Here is a 16633-nt window from a genome sequence, read left to right on the forward strand (position 1 = left end):
CTAAGCTCCACGAGGGCAGCAGCTTTACATTTCCTGTTCATGGTTATATGCCCGGGGCCCAGCAAATTGCCTGGGTCACATGGGGTGCTCAGTAAATAGATATTAAATAAGCAAACACTTTAATTAATTAGCTTAAATATGGAATGAAAACTTGGGGGCTTATGCCTGGCATGATCTGAAAGCCAGATTTGGGTACCAGTGGTTGAACAGTGCGATGCTGTTGATTGCCAGCCGTCCTTAGTGTGAAGATGTCTATAACTTTAAGGGCATGAAAACTGCATTGTGGAAAAAAGACTTCATCTGTTAGAGATACAGTTAGATGGAGAAAATACTGCTAAATGCTGACAGTGGTCAAGTCCTGGTGATGGGTGACTGGTATGTGAAGGTTCAGTACACTGTGCTCGCCACATTTCTGGACTTTTATTTATTTATTTTTCATGTTTCTCCTTGCCTCTCTGTTCAGGTCTCTATTCCAAATCAGCTGCCCCAAAAAAGTTGGCGTTTATGGAATAAGCAAATGTAAGTGTGCGCAGCAGCCTTCTTTTCCTCTGGGGCGGGCTTCTTTTCAGCTGCTGGTTCCTTGGTTCCCTGCAGCCTTTTTTCCCACCGCAGGCTCCTTGCCCCGAGCCCCCTCCTGATCTGATGTGGCTCCTGGTGCTGCCGCCGCCTCACCCAGGTGGATTTCGCGGCTCTCGGCCTGCCGAGCAGTGGTGCTCCGGCGCATGGTCCTTGCTGTGGGTTAAGCGTCAACAGGAGTCTCAGGTTTTCCAGTGGATTCTTCAGGACTCTGCGATGAATCTTCTTGCGTGGTGCTTGGAGTGCTCTTTGGATTTCTGGACTTTTGAAGGGTCTGCTGAGGCAGACCCTTGAGCATCTTGTGCATGGGGAGGTTGTCGTTACTCTTGAGGGAGGCTGCTTGATGCCAATTGCCATACCGCTCACCTGACTTTCGGGGAGCGCTTTTAGTCCAGATGCAGAAACGTCCCGCATGACCGCCAGGAGCAAGTTTCAAAATTGTTCAACTTGCTTATATTAAGCAGAATGATTCCAGGGATGTTTCTGAAGGCCTTGATGATACCATTGTCCGCGTTATCGATGAGGCAGGGGCCCCTGCGCTGGATACGGCTTCTCATTTCACCTTGGCCAGCTCCCATTCGCCGAGCGGCACAGACCTTTGTGATATCATTCCAGACCTGTTTCTTTAGAAGCCACAGCCTCCTTGGTCTTCTTGTAGCCTTCAGCTTTATCTTCAGCCACCAAAGGGAGTGCAGGAGCTCGCTCTACACGATGACCTTGAGGCATGACCAGCGCTGGTGGGACCGAGGCAGCCGGCACAGAGCAGATGGAATACACGGCAGATGTATTTGCTCTGCGGTGCCAACGTCGCCCGGTCCTGGTTGGTGCAAACAGGCGGCCCCCACAACCCATATTTCCAGAAGCAGCTGGCCAGGACGGGGAGTCCCGCCACCTCAAACCCTGGGAATTCGAGCCACAACTCTGCCGGTACCCCGAGGGTTTGACGAGCTGCTGAGCCACCGACAGCAGGGGCCTCTCTGTTGCTTCTGCGCAAGTTGGTGCGGCCAAGTTCACGATATCGGGTCTAACGGGAGCCTGGAACACAGCAGGCAAAGTGGCATTTTTTGCCAGATGACCCCCCCCCTTTTCGGAGTACACGGGTGTCAGTGGACGAGCACACGCCGTCGCGGGGGGAGGAGAAAGCCACGCTCCTCTCACCCGGCGGCTCCCGCAGGAAAAGTTCTCTGTACTTTTAAACTTTGCCCTAATAAATAGAAATCTAAAAAGAAAATACCACTTCGTTGTTATTGACCAACTGTCATGGATTAGGTGTGTTAAATACGCTAGTTTTTTCTGTTTGCCTTGTACTGATTTTTAAAACTTCATTTTGAAATAACTCTAGGTTTATAGCAAGTTACATAAGCAGCACAGAAAGGGTACTGAAGGTTACATTTTACCCAAGACTTATCCACTGAGTGCTAAATCTTACACAACTATATGCATTATCAAAACAAGGAAATTGGCCTTGATATGATGGCTTGTATGGTATTATGACAGCTTAGATTTGTGTGAAACCTCCACCCACAATCAGGACATGGAACCATTTCTCCCACACAAAGATCTGCCTTGTGTTATTCCCTCAGGCACACTTCCCTCCCTCTCGCACCAACTCTAACCCTAGGCTATCTCATTAATCCTTTCTCTCCTCGCTATAATTTTGTCATTTTCAGAATGTGATTTAAATGGAATCATGCAGTTACACAATCATTCATAAAATCTAATTAAAAAAAAAATCCCACCCAGGAAGCAGATTCTTCTCTAAGAACCCATCTCCTTTTCCATGTAATTTCTTAATATTCCATATGTGTATAATGTTTTCAAAAGCAAAAACCAGGATAACATATGTACAATAATATACATCACAGTGTTATCATAATATCCAAAACTGGAAACAACCCAGAAGTTCATCAACAGGAGCACAGACAAATGCACTGCGGCTGATTTATACATTCAAACACTAGACAGCAATAAAGAAAAGTGCATAAGAGAGACACATGATTGTATGGCCGAAATCTTACAGATGCTACATTGAGTTAGACGTGAGGCACAGACAGAAAATAATGTGTAATTTCGCTTACATGAAGTTCAAGAGCAGGCAGAACTAACTGATGCTGATAGAAGTCAGGATAGAGGCTCACTGCGGGGGAGGGGATACGACTGGGAAGGGACATGAGAACATTTTAGGGTGCTGGAAGTATTTTCTATCTTGATCTGGGTAATGGTTAATAAAACGAATACCTGTTTAAAAATTAAGCTTAAGATTCTGCGTGTTACTTTACTGTCTGAATTGTATACCTCAATTTAAAAAATTGACTCATTTTTAGTTGCCCTGGGTCTTTGTTGCTGTATGCCGGCTTTCTCTCGTTGCAGAGGGGGTAGGACCCCGTTCATCGTGGAGCACGGGCTTCTCACTGCAGCGGCTTCTCTGGTTTCAGAGCATCTGCTATAGGTGTTCAGGCTCTGTAGTCGTGGCTCAGGGCTTATCTGCTCCAAGGCATGTGGAATCATCCCGGACCAGGAACTGAACCCATGCCATCTGCAGCGGCAGGCAGATTCTTATCCACTGTGCCTCCAGGGAAGTCCTATACCTCAATTTTAAAATATCAGAGCACAGGGATCGACAGAGTGTTTCAGTCCTTAGAGCAGTGCTGTAATGAGACCCAATATTTAAAATCGTGACTTTCTCAGGGAAGTATACTGTGACCAACCATATAAACTGTCTGACCCAACTTCTCCTATGGGTAATGTACCCTTGCATCTTTAAATTTTGTTTACTGGGACATCCCTTGAAAAATCCAGGATTGAGGTGGACTTTTTTCTTGGGGTAGGGGGCAGGAGACAGGCACGCAGAGGAGAAACACATTGTCTTGTTTTCTGGTGGCTCAGACAGTAAAGTCTGCCTGTAATGCAGGAGACCCGGATTCGATCCCAGAGTTGGTAAGATCCCCTGGAGAGGGGCTAGGCTACCCACTCCAGTATTCTTGTGTTTCCCTGGTGGATCAGATGGTAAAGAATTTGCCTGCAGTGTGGGAGACCTGGGTTTGATCCTAGGTTGGGAAGATCCCCTAAAGGAGGGCATGACAATGCACTCCAGTATTCTTGCCTGGAGAACCCCCATGGACAGAGGAGCCTGGCGGGCTACAGTCCATGGGGTCGCCAAGAGTTGGACACGACTGAGCGACTAATACCCTTCACACTCACACACTCACAAATACCCTTCTTCTTCACCCAAAACCGTTAGGTCAGCTCTGGCGGCAGCTGTAATGGCTGCCTAATCACCTTATGCAGAGATGGCCCGGGGCGTCTAACAGGAGTTGAATTAAACATGCTGTGTACACGACTCCTCTTGGTGCAAGAAGGAACCACGCACGTCTCTGCAAACCCAGAGACGGTTCAGGGACCTCCACACAGCTGTATTCACCCGAAAGCCCTCTTGAGCTCTGGTTCTCAAACCTGGCTGCACAGGGGAATCGCTGGGGAATTCTACAACGGACCTGTTAGGTAGTTAGAATAGGAAAAAGGAGCCCAGAATGGCGGTGGCTAAAACACAAGGGAGGGAAAAGTCCGCGAAAATAGAACAAAGGGAAGTCTGGGGACCAGAGTGAGGACCTCAGGTAGAACAAACAGCACTCCTGGCTAGCCCAATTTACACAGGGCAGGCCCAGGGGGAGGAAAAAACATAAGAAGAGGAGCCAAAGGGCCGGAGCTCTCCTCCTCTCTCCCCTCTTCGCGCCCTTTGGGTCGGCATTCCCTCACGCCTGGAAGACGTATTTTCCTTTATTTTCTAAATAAAACAGCTGTAACACGGAGTTGTCCAAGGGTTTTAACCTCCGTCGCTCCAAATTATTGCTGTTACGAGGCAGAACCGAAGAAATGACACACTCCCACGACATATCGATGCCTGGGTCCTAGCCCCAGGGACGCCGATTTATTTGGTGCGACGTGGGCCCTGGACACTGGGGTGATTTTAGGCGGCCCAGGTGGGGTTACATTCATCTGAGAGCTGCAGTTTGAGGACGTCCTTCCTTCTCTGCACCAGACCTGCACTCCGACCTCAGCACCCCTGGGGGCGGAGGGTGAGGTTCACCGAGCTTGGTACCCCTGCCCGCTCTGACAGAACCGATAAACTCAAACCGCTCTGCCATCCCCGCTAGGGACCCGAACTCTACCTGGGCTGCGGGCGCTCTACGCCCCGCCGCAGCCTCTATGGTACCCTGCAGTCCTCTCTAGCACCCGGAGGACTCCCTCGCCTCCGGCCGAAGCCGGCCGCTCCCTCTCTATGGTGGCGGATTTCCCGGCGCCGCCCGCGGCGGGGTCTTCACTCCGGAAGCGCGGCCTGAGCGGACGAGAGGCGGGACTTCCCGCCGGCTGCGCCCCACGTGCTTCCGCCCTGCCCCGGCCGCGCGCGCGGTGAGTGTGTGGCGTGTGCCGGACGCCGGGGGCCCCGGGGGCGCGGGGAGAGGCCCGGGCGGCGGGGAGAGGCTCCGAGCGCGCGGCGACCCCGACGACGGCGCCGCCGCTCCAGGGCCGTCTACCCGGGCCTGACCCCGCAGGGCCGCGTCGCATCGGATCCGCAGGGCCCCGCGCGTTCGTGCCGGCCGTTTGGGGCCCAGTTCCGGACGCCCCCTCTTCTCCCGGAGAGACGCCACCTCGAGGGGCCGGGCGTCAAGGCGCCGGGACCCGCTCTACAGGCCCGCCGTCGCCGGCTCTGCGACCTTGGGCGGGGCCGCGTTCCCCTTCGAGGCCTAGGTTCCCACGTCCGACGCGGGGTGCCTGAGCTCCCCGAGATTAGCGGCCCCTCCTGGTCGGATGCCCCTTGCGATTCCTCCACGTCCTGCAGCTCCTGCGACGGGAAAGCGGATGGGAGGGCTGGCTGCTGACCGTGATGTCTCCCTCCTCCCCCAGGAACTAGGAGGCCGGCAGGAGATCTCTTCCAGGGTGCACGGCTGAGATGGACCCACTCAGGGCCCAGCAGCTGGCCGCGGAGCTGGAGGTAGAGATGATGGCCGACATGTACAACAGGTAAGGCGATCCTCCTGCTTACTTGTCTTAGAGAATGCTCCCGGGTCATCCTTTCCAAGGGCAGAGGTGGGCGACTTCCGAAAAATCTTCGTCTCAATCTAAGATAAGCTGAGGTCCATCCTTCCCTTCCCAGCACCCATGCCCACCCCCACGCATGCATGCCCAGTGGCCCAGTCATTCTGATTCTCCCGCCCCTTGGACTGTAGCCAGCCAGGCTCCTGTGTCCATGGGATTTCCCAGGCAAGAAGACTGGAGGGGGTTGCCGTTTCCTTCTCCACCCACCCCCATGGTTAAGGGCTAATGCAGACGCAGTGTGGACTCACTGGAAGGACTTGGACATTGGGATTGGGATGGCATTGATGATGGAGGAGCCGAGCAGGAAGAGAAAGTCCAGCCCTGGCTCTAGTTGGGTTCTGGGAACAGTAGAGCAGTTGGTTGCCTTTTGACAGATCGCAGGTAACCCACTTAGCAGTCAGCATTTCTGAAGTCACGTGTGGAGCACTGTATAGGCATGATTTTTGTATACTCTCCACTGAGTTCCCTTGTCTCATTTTTAAGGGGAGGACATTGAGGCTTCTAGAGGTTCAGTAGCTTTCTCAGGGTCCACAGCTTGTCAGTAGCAACCTCAGGACCAGGACTTCAGTCTGACTCCTAACTAGTGCCCATAACCACCTGGCAGTTTGGGAACAAATCACAGCCACACCAACCACCACTACAGTGGCCTTGGGCAAGTTACTTGGACTTGTAGACTGGTGGTTATCGCAGCTATAAAGTGGAGTTCATAATAGTACCTTCCTCATAGAGACATTATAAATATTAAATGTTAAAATATAAGATAGACTTATCAAGCCCAACACAAGTAGGCAGTCAACAGTTATTTGCTATTTTTATTGGCTAAAACTCTGGTATCCTGTCTTGATTAGTTGGGTTTATCTTGGAGGCTATACGTGAGAATAATTTATTAAAGTAAGCTGTGAAATCAGGCTTCATGCGTGCGTGTAAGTTGCTTCGGTCATGTCCGACTCTGCGACCCCCATGGAGTACTGTAGCCCGCCAGGCTCCTCTGTTTGTGGGATTCTCTGGGCAAGAACACTGGAGTGGGTTACCATGCCCTCTTCCAGGTGATGTTCCCCATCCAGGGATCGAACCCGCGTCTCCTGCATTGGCAGGTGGGTTCTTTACCACTAGTGCCACCCGGGAGGCCCCCAGTCAGCCCCTGGGTTCGTAGCCCAGCTCTACGTGATCCTGAGGCCGTCTGTGCCTTCCCTTCCTTCTCCGTAAAAGGGGGTGACGATCGTGCTCACTGCGTAGAGTTATCCTAAGGACTGCATGACAGTCCATGTCATGCACTTGGCATGATGCCTGGAATGTAGCCAGCACTCAACCAATGGTTCCTGTCTGATGAGTCAAAAACATGGGGTAAACATGGGCTCAGACAAGGCCCTCCCAAGACGGTGGGGTGCGGATTGGGGGTTTACGCCGCCTTCTTGGCGGGTGAGAACAGGGCCGCAGGGCAGGAGTGGTCGCCAGTTCCTGGTTTGCCACAGCAGGCTGCTGATACGACCTTGCCCTTCCTCTAGAATGACCAGCGCCTGCCACCGGAAGTGCGTGCCTCCCCACTACAAGGAAGCAGAGCTGTCCAAGGGCGAGTCCGTGTGCCTGGACCGGTGTGTCTCCAAGTACCTGGACATCCATGAGCGGATGGGCAAGAAGCTGACAGAGCTGTCTATGCAGGACGAGGAGCTGATGAAGAGGGTCCAGCAGAGTTCTGGGCCTGTATGAGGCGCCGGCCAGCACGCCCTACGGGGCGCCCCTCCCCTTCCCACTCGGCTGAAAAAGTGCCCCCGTTGGGCGTCATCTGTGAAGACTGCCAGGCCTGGGCTCCTTCCGGAGAGTCTCCAGGAGCCGGTTCCCAGGCGCAGAAGGGTGTCTGTCAGCCTGGGCTGTGACTCTGTGTGAGTGTGTATGTATATATTATATATTAAAACATTTATTGACACCCGCAGTGTGCAAAGCAGTGTGCCTGGCGCTTGGGAGTGAAGGCGGCAGACACAGCCTCTACCAGCAGAGGGAGTCTGATGTGTTTAAAAGCAGAGGCGGTCCCGTGGCTCAGGTGGGCAGTCCCCGGCAGCCGCTCGCTGTGGGATCCAGACTCGCTTCACTGTGCTTGGCTTCCTCATCTGTAACGTGGGGGGACAGTCATAGGGCTGGGGAAGGTTAAGAGAGTTAACGTGAATAAACCACTTAGAATGATGACGGCCAGAGAAGGTTCCCAAGACACTTAGGTTTTCTTACCAAGCATATGCTGTTGGTTTGGATGCGTTGGGTCGTCGTTGCTGGGTGCGGGCTTTCTCTGGTTGTGACGTGCGGGGTTCTCGTGGCAGCGCACAGGCTGTAGGTACGGGGGCGTCAGCAGTTGCAGCTCATGGTCCCAGCTGCTCCGCGGCAGGTGGAATCTTCCCGGACCAGGGATCCAGCCCGCGTCTCCTGTATTGGCAGCTGCCAGCTTTTTATGTGTAACAGCTTAGCTGCAGGCCAGTGTTTTCCCAAACGATGGAATAGGAATGATTGTAGACGAGCGGGTGGAAAGTCGATGCAACTTCAGTAGCCACAACATCTTGGTTCCAAATGGCCGTAGCGGAACATGTGAAGGGACCCAGCGTCACGCACTGTGTGATCCAGGGAAGGGCCTGAGTGATAACTGCCATTAGCCAGTTGGGGTTCACCTGAGTCCACACTGGGGACCGAGCTCCTCACCGTTCGCGGGATCTGCGGTCTAATCCACCCAGCAGGCTAGAGGCCCTCTTAGGAAATGGGGGCTCCGAGAGGTGGTGGTTCCTGGGTCACAGGAGGGGAGCAGTAGCCTGGAGGCCAGGATGGACTGCTGCACGTGCTGCCTCGCAGAGGAGAGGCCGCAGCGACTCCTGCGCTGAGGGTGCCCTTGGAGAACTGCGGCTCTCGGGTAGGGCGCTCGCTGCACAGGGACCTTCGGTGACCCCAAAGCCGCCAGAGCAGCAGAGGCTTCACGGCAGAGGGTGGCGTCTGGCACGGAACCTCGCTGGGCTGCTGGGCGCGCGGACAAGTAGATGCAGCGCGTGTCAGGCTCGCAGAGGACAGGTTCGGGGAGTTCCCTGGCCGCCCAGTGGTCGGGTCTTGTCACTTTCACTGCCACGGGCCCAGGTTCATTTCCTGGCCGGATAACTAGTATCCCACAAACTGCACAGTGCATCCGGGAGAAAAACAGCCCAGGTTCAAGTCAGAGCCCCTGGGGTGAAAGTCTCTGTGCCCCTGGGGCGGCATCTGACCCTTCTGTGCCTCAGGTGTGTGCGCTTGGTCGTGTCCGACTCTTGGTGACCCCGTGGACTGCAGCCCACCAGGCTCCTCAGTCCGTGGGCTTCTCCAAGCAAGGAGACTGCAGTGCATTGCCGTGCCCTTTTACAAGGGGTCGTCCCGACCCAGGGCTCGAACCTCCGTCTCTTCCATCTCCTGCACTGGCAGGCAGATTCTTTACAGCCAGCACCAGCTCAGTTACCTTGTCTATCAAGTGATAAAACCAGTTCATCGAGTCGTTTTGAAGATTAAATGTGTTAATAATGACTAAGGCACTTGGGAAAGTGCCTCCCTTTCCCATGTTAAATACTCATAATATTACCTTTTTTTTTTTAAATTGCTAATTTGGATGTAAGGAGACATGAGATCCACTCCCAGAAAAGCTAAAAATCATTGTTGATCACCGTCAGGGTGGGCGGAGCCCGCGTCCGGGTGCTGCAGTGCCGGTGTGGGCCAGCAGGTGGCGCCGTCCGCCCGCTGCGGCCGGTCCGCGGGCGTTCCTCGGGTCCTCAGCGGGGGTTGTGCTAGGAAGGGTCAGTGGTGAGGAAAATAGACTGTGCCTGCCCTCAGGTTTAGCAGGAAGTGTCGGGAGTTTCCAGGGTGCATCGCTGAAACGTATACTAGAAGCAGGGGTGGTCGGGGTGGAGAGAAGAGTGCTTGCAGAAAGCTCATGGTGGAGTGTGGAGTGGGATGGGAGGTGGGAGGTGAAGAGACTGTCCGGCCGGGAGGGCGCAGCTCCAAAGAACCTGAAGTGCTGTGTTAAAAGGCTGGGTGTTCTCCGAAGGGCATCCGCAAACTGGAAGGAGGTGAACCCTGGCGGTGAAAATGACAGATCTGCGTTTTAAAGGCTCCCTCTAGCTGCCAGCCGGGTGGGTCGGGGTAGATGGATGACTTGGATTCGGGGGAGACGTGGATCCAGTGAGGAATGGGTGTGTGTGCGTGTGTGTCTGTGTGTGTGGGTTCGAGCGCAAGTACCAGCTGAGGGTTTCCCTGGGGATCCAGAGGTTCAGAGTCCACCTTGCAAAGCAGAGGACGCGAGTCCGATCCCTGGTCCAGGAAGATCCCGCGTGCCGGGGGGCAACTAGAGCCCGAGCGCTGCAAGCAGAGAGGGCCCCCTGCTGGCCGCAGCTGGAGAAAGCCTGCACGGGACGATGAAGAGCCAGCGCGCCGAGAACAAGAAGAAATTAAAAAAAAAAACCAACAACAACCTATTCTTGCCACACTGTACTAGTGAGTATATTATTGCATTAAGATCCGATCACAGCTCTGAGGCAGGTATGATGGTTCTCATAGACGAAGAAGCTGAGGCTCCAAAAAGTAACTTCCTGAGGGTCCTCGAACAAGCAAGTGGCAGGACTGCAGCTAATTCAGACCCCAGAGCCCACTTTTACCCACTCCTCTCGGGTGGAGGTAAAGGTGGGCCTGTGGAGTCTGCCTTAGTGAAGAATATGTCTGCAAAGTCATATTTCATTCAACAATATCTCCAGTTGCCTTGCCACGTGCGGAGAGCTATAGAAAGTGTACAAAGTGAATTAGCTAGGTCGCTGCCTTCAGTGGTGTTGGAGAAGACTCTTGAGAGTCCCTTGGACTGCAAGGAGATCCAACCAGTCCATCCTAAAGGAAATCAGTCCTGAGTGTTCATTGGAAGGACTGATGTTGAAGCTGAAACTCCAATACTTTGGCCACCTGATGTGAAGAGATGACTCATTTGAAAAGACCCTGATGCTGGGAAAGATTGAGGGCAGGAGGAGAAGGGGACGACAGAGGATGAGATGGTTGGATGGCATCACTGACTCGATGGACGTGGGTTTGGGTGGACTCCAGGACTTGGTGATGGACAGGGAGGCCTGGGGTGCTGAGGTTCATGGGGTCACAAAGATTTGGACACGACTGAGCGACTGAAGTGAACTGCCTTCAATGAGGGCTTCCCAGGTGACGCTAGAGGTAAGGAATCCCAGTAAGAGATGCGGGTTCAATCCCTGGATCGAGAAGATCCCCTGGAGGAGGGAATGGTAACCCTCTCCAGTATTCCTGCCAGGAGAATCCCACGGACAGGGGAGCCTGGCGGGCTACAGTCCATGGGGTTGCAGAGGGTCAGACATGACTGAGCGAGTTGGCACGCACGCTACCTTCAGCGAACAGCATGGGGGGGCGGGAGGACAGGCGTGGAGAGGTGATCAGACCTGAGGAGGGTGGTGGACTAGGCAAGGCCCACCCTCTCTGCCGAAGAGAAGGGTCAGAAACTCAATCCTCTGTGCGGTCACTAGACTGTCAGTTTTACAAATCAAGGAGTGTCTCATGAAAAACCAGGACTTCGGCTTCTTTTGAAAAGTTAGATCTGACACGTTAGCCTCCATTCCTGCTTGGCGGGGTTCTGCTGAAGGATGGGCAGAGGCTCCGCTGTCCAGCGAACCTTCCATCGCCCGTTTCCTCCCTCCCTCCTCAGCTGCTTGCCCCGGAGGCCTGTGGGCTGCTCCATACACTCCCTGGGTTTTCAGCCGAGTGGACGCTGAAGGAGAAAACGTGTCGTCATGTCCGGGAGCAGGCGGTCTCCAACGTGGCTCCTCACCACCCGCTCTGCTCAGGCCTGTTCATCCCCAGGATGACCTCCTTCCCTTGTACACCTGAGCTCGAGAGAGGCTTTTGGTTGTTGGATATTTTTTTTCCTTTTTTAAATTTTTTATTTTGCATTGGAGTATAATTAATTAATGGGCTTCCCTGGTTGCTTGGGGGTAAAGAATCGGCCTGCCAATGCAGGAGATGTGCGTTTGATCCCTGGATTGGGAAGATCGCCTGGAGAAGGACATGGCAACCCACTCCAGTCTTCTTGCCCCAGAAATCCCATGGACAGAGGAGCCTGGCGGGCTCTGTATAATCCATGGGGTCGCAAAAACACAAGATACGACTTAGCAACTAAACAACAACATAGCTGGTTAACAATGTGGGGGTGGTCTCAGGTGAACACCGAAGGGGCTTGGCCGTACACAGACATGAATCCACTCTCCCCTAAACGCCTCTCCCATCCAGGCCCCATCACACGAGCTGAGTTCCATGTGCTCCACAGTAGGTCCTTGTTGGTTATCCATTTAAAATACAGCAGTGTTCACTCCTCCTAGTAGAGGCTTGCATCTAACAAACAGAACACAGTAGAGGTGATGAAAACTGCGTCCAAGGTTCGGGGACAGAAGATCGTCATGGCTGTCCTTGTAGTGCTCCTCTCGCTGCCCGCCCTCCCCTGTCCTCCCCCTCTCCTCAGGCTTGCAAACGCTCAGGAGGCAAGCTTCCACGTTGTCAGCTGCCCGAGGAAGACACCCGCGTGGTGGGGAGCTCAGGGCAGCCTGCAGCCCACCGTCAGCACGGACCTGAATCCTGCCAGCACCCGCCTGAGTGAGCTGGGACGCAGATCCTTCCCCAGTCGAGCTGTCAGATGACTGCAGCCCCATGAAAGCCCCTGAAGCAGAGGACGGAATGAGCCTGCACCCTGACTCCGAGCCGAGAGAAGCTGAGATAATAAAGGTTGCTTTAAACCATTATTTTCTGGGGTCATTCGTTACGCAGCAAGCGTTAACAACCACTACCCAGATAGTTCTCCCAACCATTACGACTGTCAGAGAATATGCTTGGTCATTCTCCACCCACACCCGGAAGGACTGAGGCACCATTCCAGGCATTTGCGGCATACCATTGAACAGGACAGATAAAGATCCTTGCCAGCTTAGAATTTACATTCTAGGGCAATGGTTTTACATAGGAGTCATTGCTATTTTGAAGGAAAGAAGGGAGAAGGTTCTTAACCTTTCAGCTCTTGGACCACTGTGAAACTCCCAACAAAAGCCATAGACTGTTTCTTCGGAAAATTGTAAGCGCACATAGAGTTTTGTATGCAATTTCAGGAAGTTTCATAAAAATTCTTGTGGGCTGACCTGAGGGAAATCTTGTGACAAGCATCAGTTTGAATGCTGGGACCTAGTTCCCTGACCAGGGATTGAACCCTGGGCCCCCTGCATTGGAAGCGTGGAGTCTTAGCCATTGGACCGTCGTCAGGGCAGTTCCATAAAATCCGTCCCTCTTATAATTGTAATAAGTGCTATGTAAAGGGATGAGCCTCCCCCCCAGGTCCGAGTGCTCAGAGAAGATGGTCACCCTGAAAGCGGTACGGGTGAGAGACACCTGAAGGTTGGGTAGGAATTTGCCGGGGGCGGGGGGTGGGGGTGTGGGGTGGCTTCTGCGTTGAGTAGCAGGTTACTGTTAGTGGTGGGGGCAGTGGGCGCTGGTCTGCCGGCCCACACACTCCATCAGGGGAGACACACATCGTAATGAGACGTATCAAAGGGCGGCTCAGATATCGCAGGAGTCATATAGCAGAGGGACTTATTGTTGAAGTCAAAGAGCCTTCCTGTAGGAACTGATGGTTAAGTCAAAATCTGGAGGATCAGTAGATAGACCAGGACGGAAGACTGTTCCAGGCCCAGGGGGGAGAACACGGGGTGTTGATGGATGAGGACAGGGAGGAAAGATGCCCGAGGGGGGAGGGGGCGGCAGCAGGGCCCAGATGGACCAGGAGGCACTGCTGGGAGCCTGGACGCTTGCTCCACTGGCACGAGAAACCTCCGAGGGGAGTGGCCTGATCAAAGCTGTGTTTGGTACGTAATTGCCCCGGGAAGGTAGACTTGGATGTATGAGCGGAGTCCGGAAGGTCAGGGTGAAAAGGCTGCAGGAGTCCAGGTTGGATCTGCCGAGCCCCAGGCTTGTGGGACAGCAGTGGGTGGAGAAGAGACCTCTCTCTTAAATTGCTTGCCCATGTCACTCACCACCAGGGGTGGAACCCATGCCCCTGCAGTGGAAGAGCAGCGTCTTAGCCACTGGGCCACCAGGAAGTCAGGCATCAAAGGTGGGAACCACAGGCGGGGCTGGGCGCAGAGACCGGATAACTCCGGTTTGGGCTTAGACGACTGCGTGCCAGGGGGCGCTTTTACAGATCCGGGCGGCAAGGGCGGAAGAGCGAGGGAGGAGGGGGAGGTCCTTCTCCGCCGTCACTGAGCACTCGTCGTCTTCGAGGATCCCGCGCCACGGGCCTGTCTACTTCTCCAGCTGCGGCTTCTCGCCACAGCCCAACTCCTCCTGCCTGCGCCTGCGGCCGGGCTCACCGTCCGCTCCCGCGGTGGTTCGGGCGTCCTCCTCTGCCCCGTGTCCTCCTCTCGCTGCGGTTCAGTCGCTCAGTCGTCGGACTCTTTGCGACCCCGTGGACTGTAGCCTGCCCCAGGCTCCTCTGTCCTTGGGATGCTCCAGGCAAGAAAACTGGAGTGGGCTGTCATTTCCTTCTCCAGGGTATCTTCCGGACCCAAGGATCAAACCCGAATCTCCTGAGCCGCCTGGGAGGCCCGTCTTCCTTTCCAGCCTTGATAAATTAGAGACCGGAAGTCTTTTCTCTTCTGATCTCCGCACCGCGGCCTCTTTGGGGACTCCGTCCTGCCCTCTAGTCCAGATCGCGGCCCCTCCCGGGCGATTCATAACAGCACAGAATCTCTGCCCCCCAAGGCACTTCCTTCAGATGCAGTTACACTTGCTATGTGATAATTTGATTCATCGCGGCCTCTCCTCCACTGGACTTCATGTTCTCTGAAGATAGATTCCGGGTCTTATTCATCCTCCAATTCCCTAGTGCCTGATGCTTGTGAAAGTATTTAAAAATTTTTTAAACTGAGACATCATTCACAGTATGAGAAAATCCACTCTTTTGAAGTGTTCAATTCAGTGAATGTTAGTACATTCACAAAGTTGTGCAATCATCACCACTATTTAATTCCACAACATTTTCTTCACACCCCCCCAAGAAGAAACCCCACACTCATTAGCGATGACTTCCCATTTCTCCCTCCCCTGTTGTTAGCTTTAATCGTTGTTGGTTTTCGACGACTAACCTCCAGTCTCAATGTATCTGCCTGTTTTTGGCATTTCCTATGCACGCAGTCCTATGATATGTGATTTTTGCATTTGGCTTCCTTCCTTCAGCCTGATGTTTACAAGTTTTATCCATGTTGTAGCATATATCAGCACATTTTTATGACCAAATAATAATACATTGAATATTACTTATGCATTTTTCATTTTATTTTAGTTTTGGTCACCGTGCAGGGCTTGTGGGATCTTAGTTCCCCAACCAAGGATAAAACCCAGGCCCTCAGCAAGGTGTGTCCTAACCACTGACCCCCTGGGATTCCCACGACACATGTTTTTTTGGTCCATTTATTCCTGGACAACTGAGTAGTTTGCACTTCTTGACTTTTATGGATAACAGGGCTATGAATATTTGTGTCTCAGTTCTTGTGTCCACATAATGGTTTGGGGCTCCAAAAATCACTGCGGATGGTGATTGCAGCCATGAAATTAAAAGACGCTTACTCCTTGGAAGGAAAGTTATGACCAACCTAGACAGCATATTAAAAAGCAGAGACAACACATTGTCAACAAAGGTGCATCTAGTCAAGGCTATGGTTTTTCCAGTGGTCATGTATGGATGTGAGAGTTGGACTATAAAGAAAGCTGAGTGCCGAAGAATTGATGCTTTTGAACTGTAGTGTTGGAGAAGACTCTTGAGAGTCCCTTGGACTGCAAGGAGATCCAAACTGTCCATCCTAAAGGAAATCAGTCCTGAGTGATCATTGGAAGGACTGATGCTGAAGCTGAAACTCCAATACTCTGGTCACCTGATGAGAAGAACTGACTCATTGGAAAAGACCCTGATGCTGGGAAAGATTGAAGGCAGGAGGAGAAGGGGATGACAGAGGATGAGATGATTGGATGGCATGACCGACTCAATGGACATGGTTTTGGGTGGACTCCGGGAGTTGGTGATGGACAAGAAAGGCCTGGGGTGCTGTGGGTCATGGTGTCGCAAAGAGTCGGACATGACTGAGCTACTGAACTGAACTGAACTGAATGTTCTCAGTTCTCTGCAGTATATACCTAGGAGAGGAACTGCTGGGTTTTAGCGCTGACTCTGGAACTATCTGAGGTTCGGCCAAACCATTTTCCCAAAGTCGCTGCAGCATTTTATTTACATTCCTCATTCAAAGGTTTACTGTGACTATTTGTGGGGCTGAATAAATCTTCTCTCTGATGTGAGCTGGATACTGTTATCTCCAGCATATGACAGCCTGCAAGAGGGAGGCTCAGTACTTCGAGTGCCTCGGGCAAACCCGCACATGTGACCGGCTGCAGGGCGAGAAGGGGACCCCTGACTGTGACGCGGGAAGCGCTCCTGACACCCCAGCGGGAGGGGAGCGAGCCAGCAGCTCACAGGACATGCAACCCAATAGGCCTGTTGTCCTCACGCTCTGGGACAGAGTCTGGGGGGCGGGGGTTACTATGGGGCAGGAGGAGGGGCTGGTGAATCCTAGGACTCTGATATGGGAGTGGGTCTCTGGTCTCTTCTCTGAGACTCTCCCAGGGGGCCCCCATGGTTAAGGCTTCCCCTGCAGGGGGCAGGGTTAATTCCTGGTCTGGGAACTAGGACCCTACATGCCATTCCCGTGTGCTCCCTACCCCCCCCCAAAGTCTCTCTCTTTTCAAAATGTAGTTATTGATTTGGGGCTGCACTGGGTCTCCACTGCTGTGAGCGGGTCTTCTCTGGCTGAGGTGAGCAGCAGCTACTCCTGGTTGTTTTAGGGCTTCTCATCGCAGTGGGTCCTTTTGTCTCAGAGCA

At 53.2% G+C, this 16633-nt stretch overlaps 1 protein-coding gene and 1 pseudogene across 3 annotated transcripts; one reads left to right on the forward strand and one right to left on the reverse strand.

Moving 5' to 3' along the window:
• Positions 1-401: 401 nt before the first annotated feature.
• Positions 402-2967, reverse strand: LOC110136750 (large ribosomal subunit protein uL4 pseudogene; annotated as a pseudogene).
• A 1929-nt stretch (positions 2968-4896) lies between these two features.
• Positions 4897-12461, forward strand: TIMM10 (translocase of inner mitochondrial membrane 10). Of its 3 annotated transcripts, XM_020892613.2 has the most exons (3): positions 4897-4986; positions 5482-5598; positions 7179-7865. In XM_020892613.2, exons 2-3 carry the CDS (start codon positions 5528-5530, stop codon positions 7378-7380), a joined length of 273 nt encoding a protein of 90 aa, XP_020748272.1. In that variant the 5' UTR covers positions 4897-4986; positions 5482-5527; the 3' UTR covers positions 7381-7865. The 3 variants fall into 3 exon arrangements, with proteins under 3 accessions (XP_020748272.1, XP_070329022.1, XP_020748271.1); XM_070472921.1 differs by lacking the exons at positions 4897-4986; positions 7179-7865 and adding an exon at positions 12185-12461 and having other exon boundaries at positions 4993-5598; XM_020892612.2 differs by lacking the exon at positions 4897-4986 and having other exon boundaries at positions 4993-5598.
• The last annotated feature ends 4172 nt before the right edge of the window (positions 12462-16633 follow it).

This window comes from Odocoileus virginianus, chromosome 10 (genome assembly GCF_023699985.2).
Source record: "Odocoileus virginianus isolate 20LAN1187 ecotype Illinois chromosome 10, Ovbor_1.2, whole genome shotgun sequence".
Lineage (NCBI taxonomy): Eukaryota > Metazoa > Chordata > Mammalia > Artiodactyla > Cervidae > Odocoileus > Odocoileus virginianus.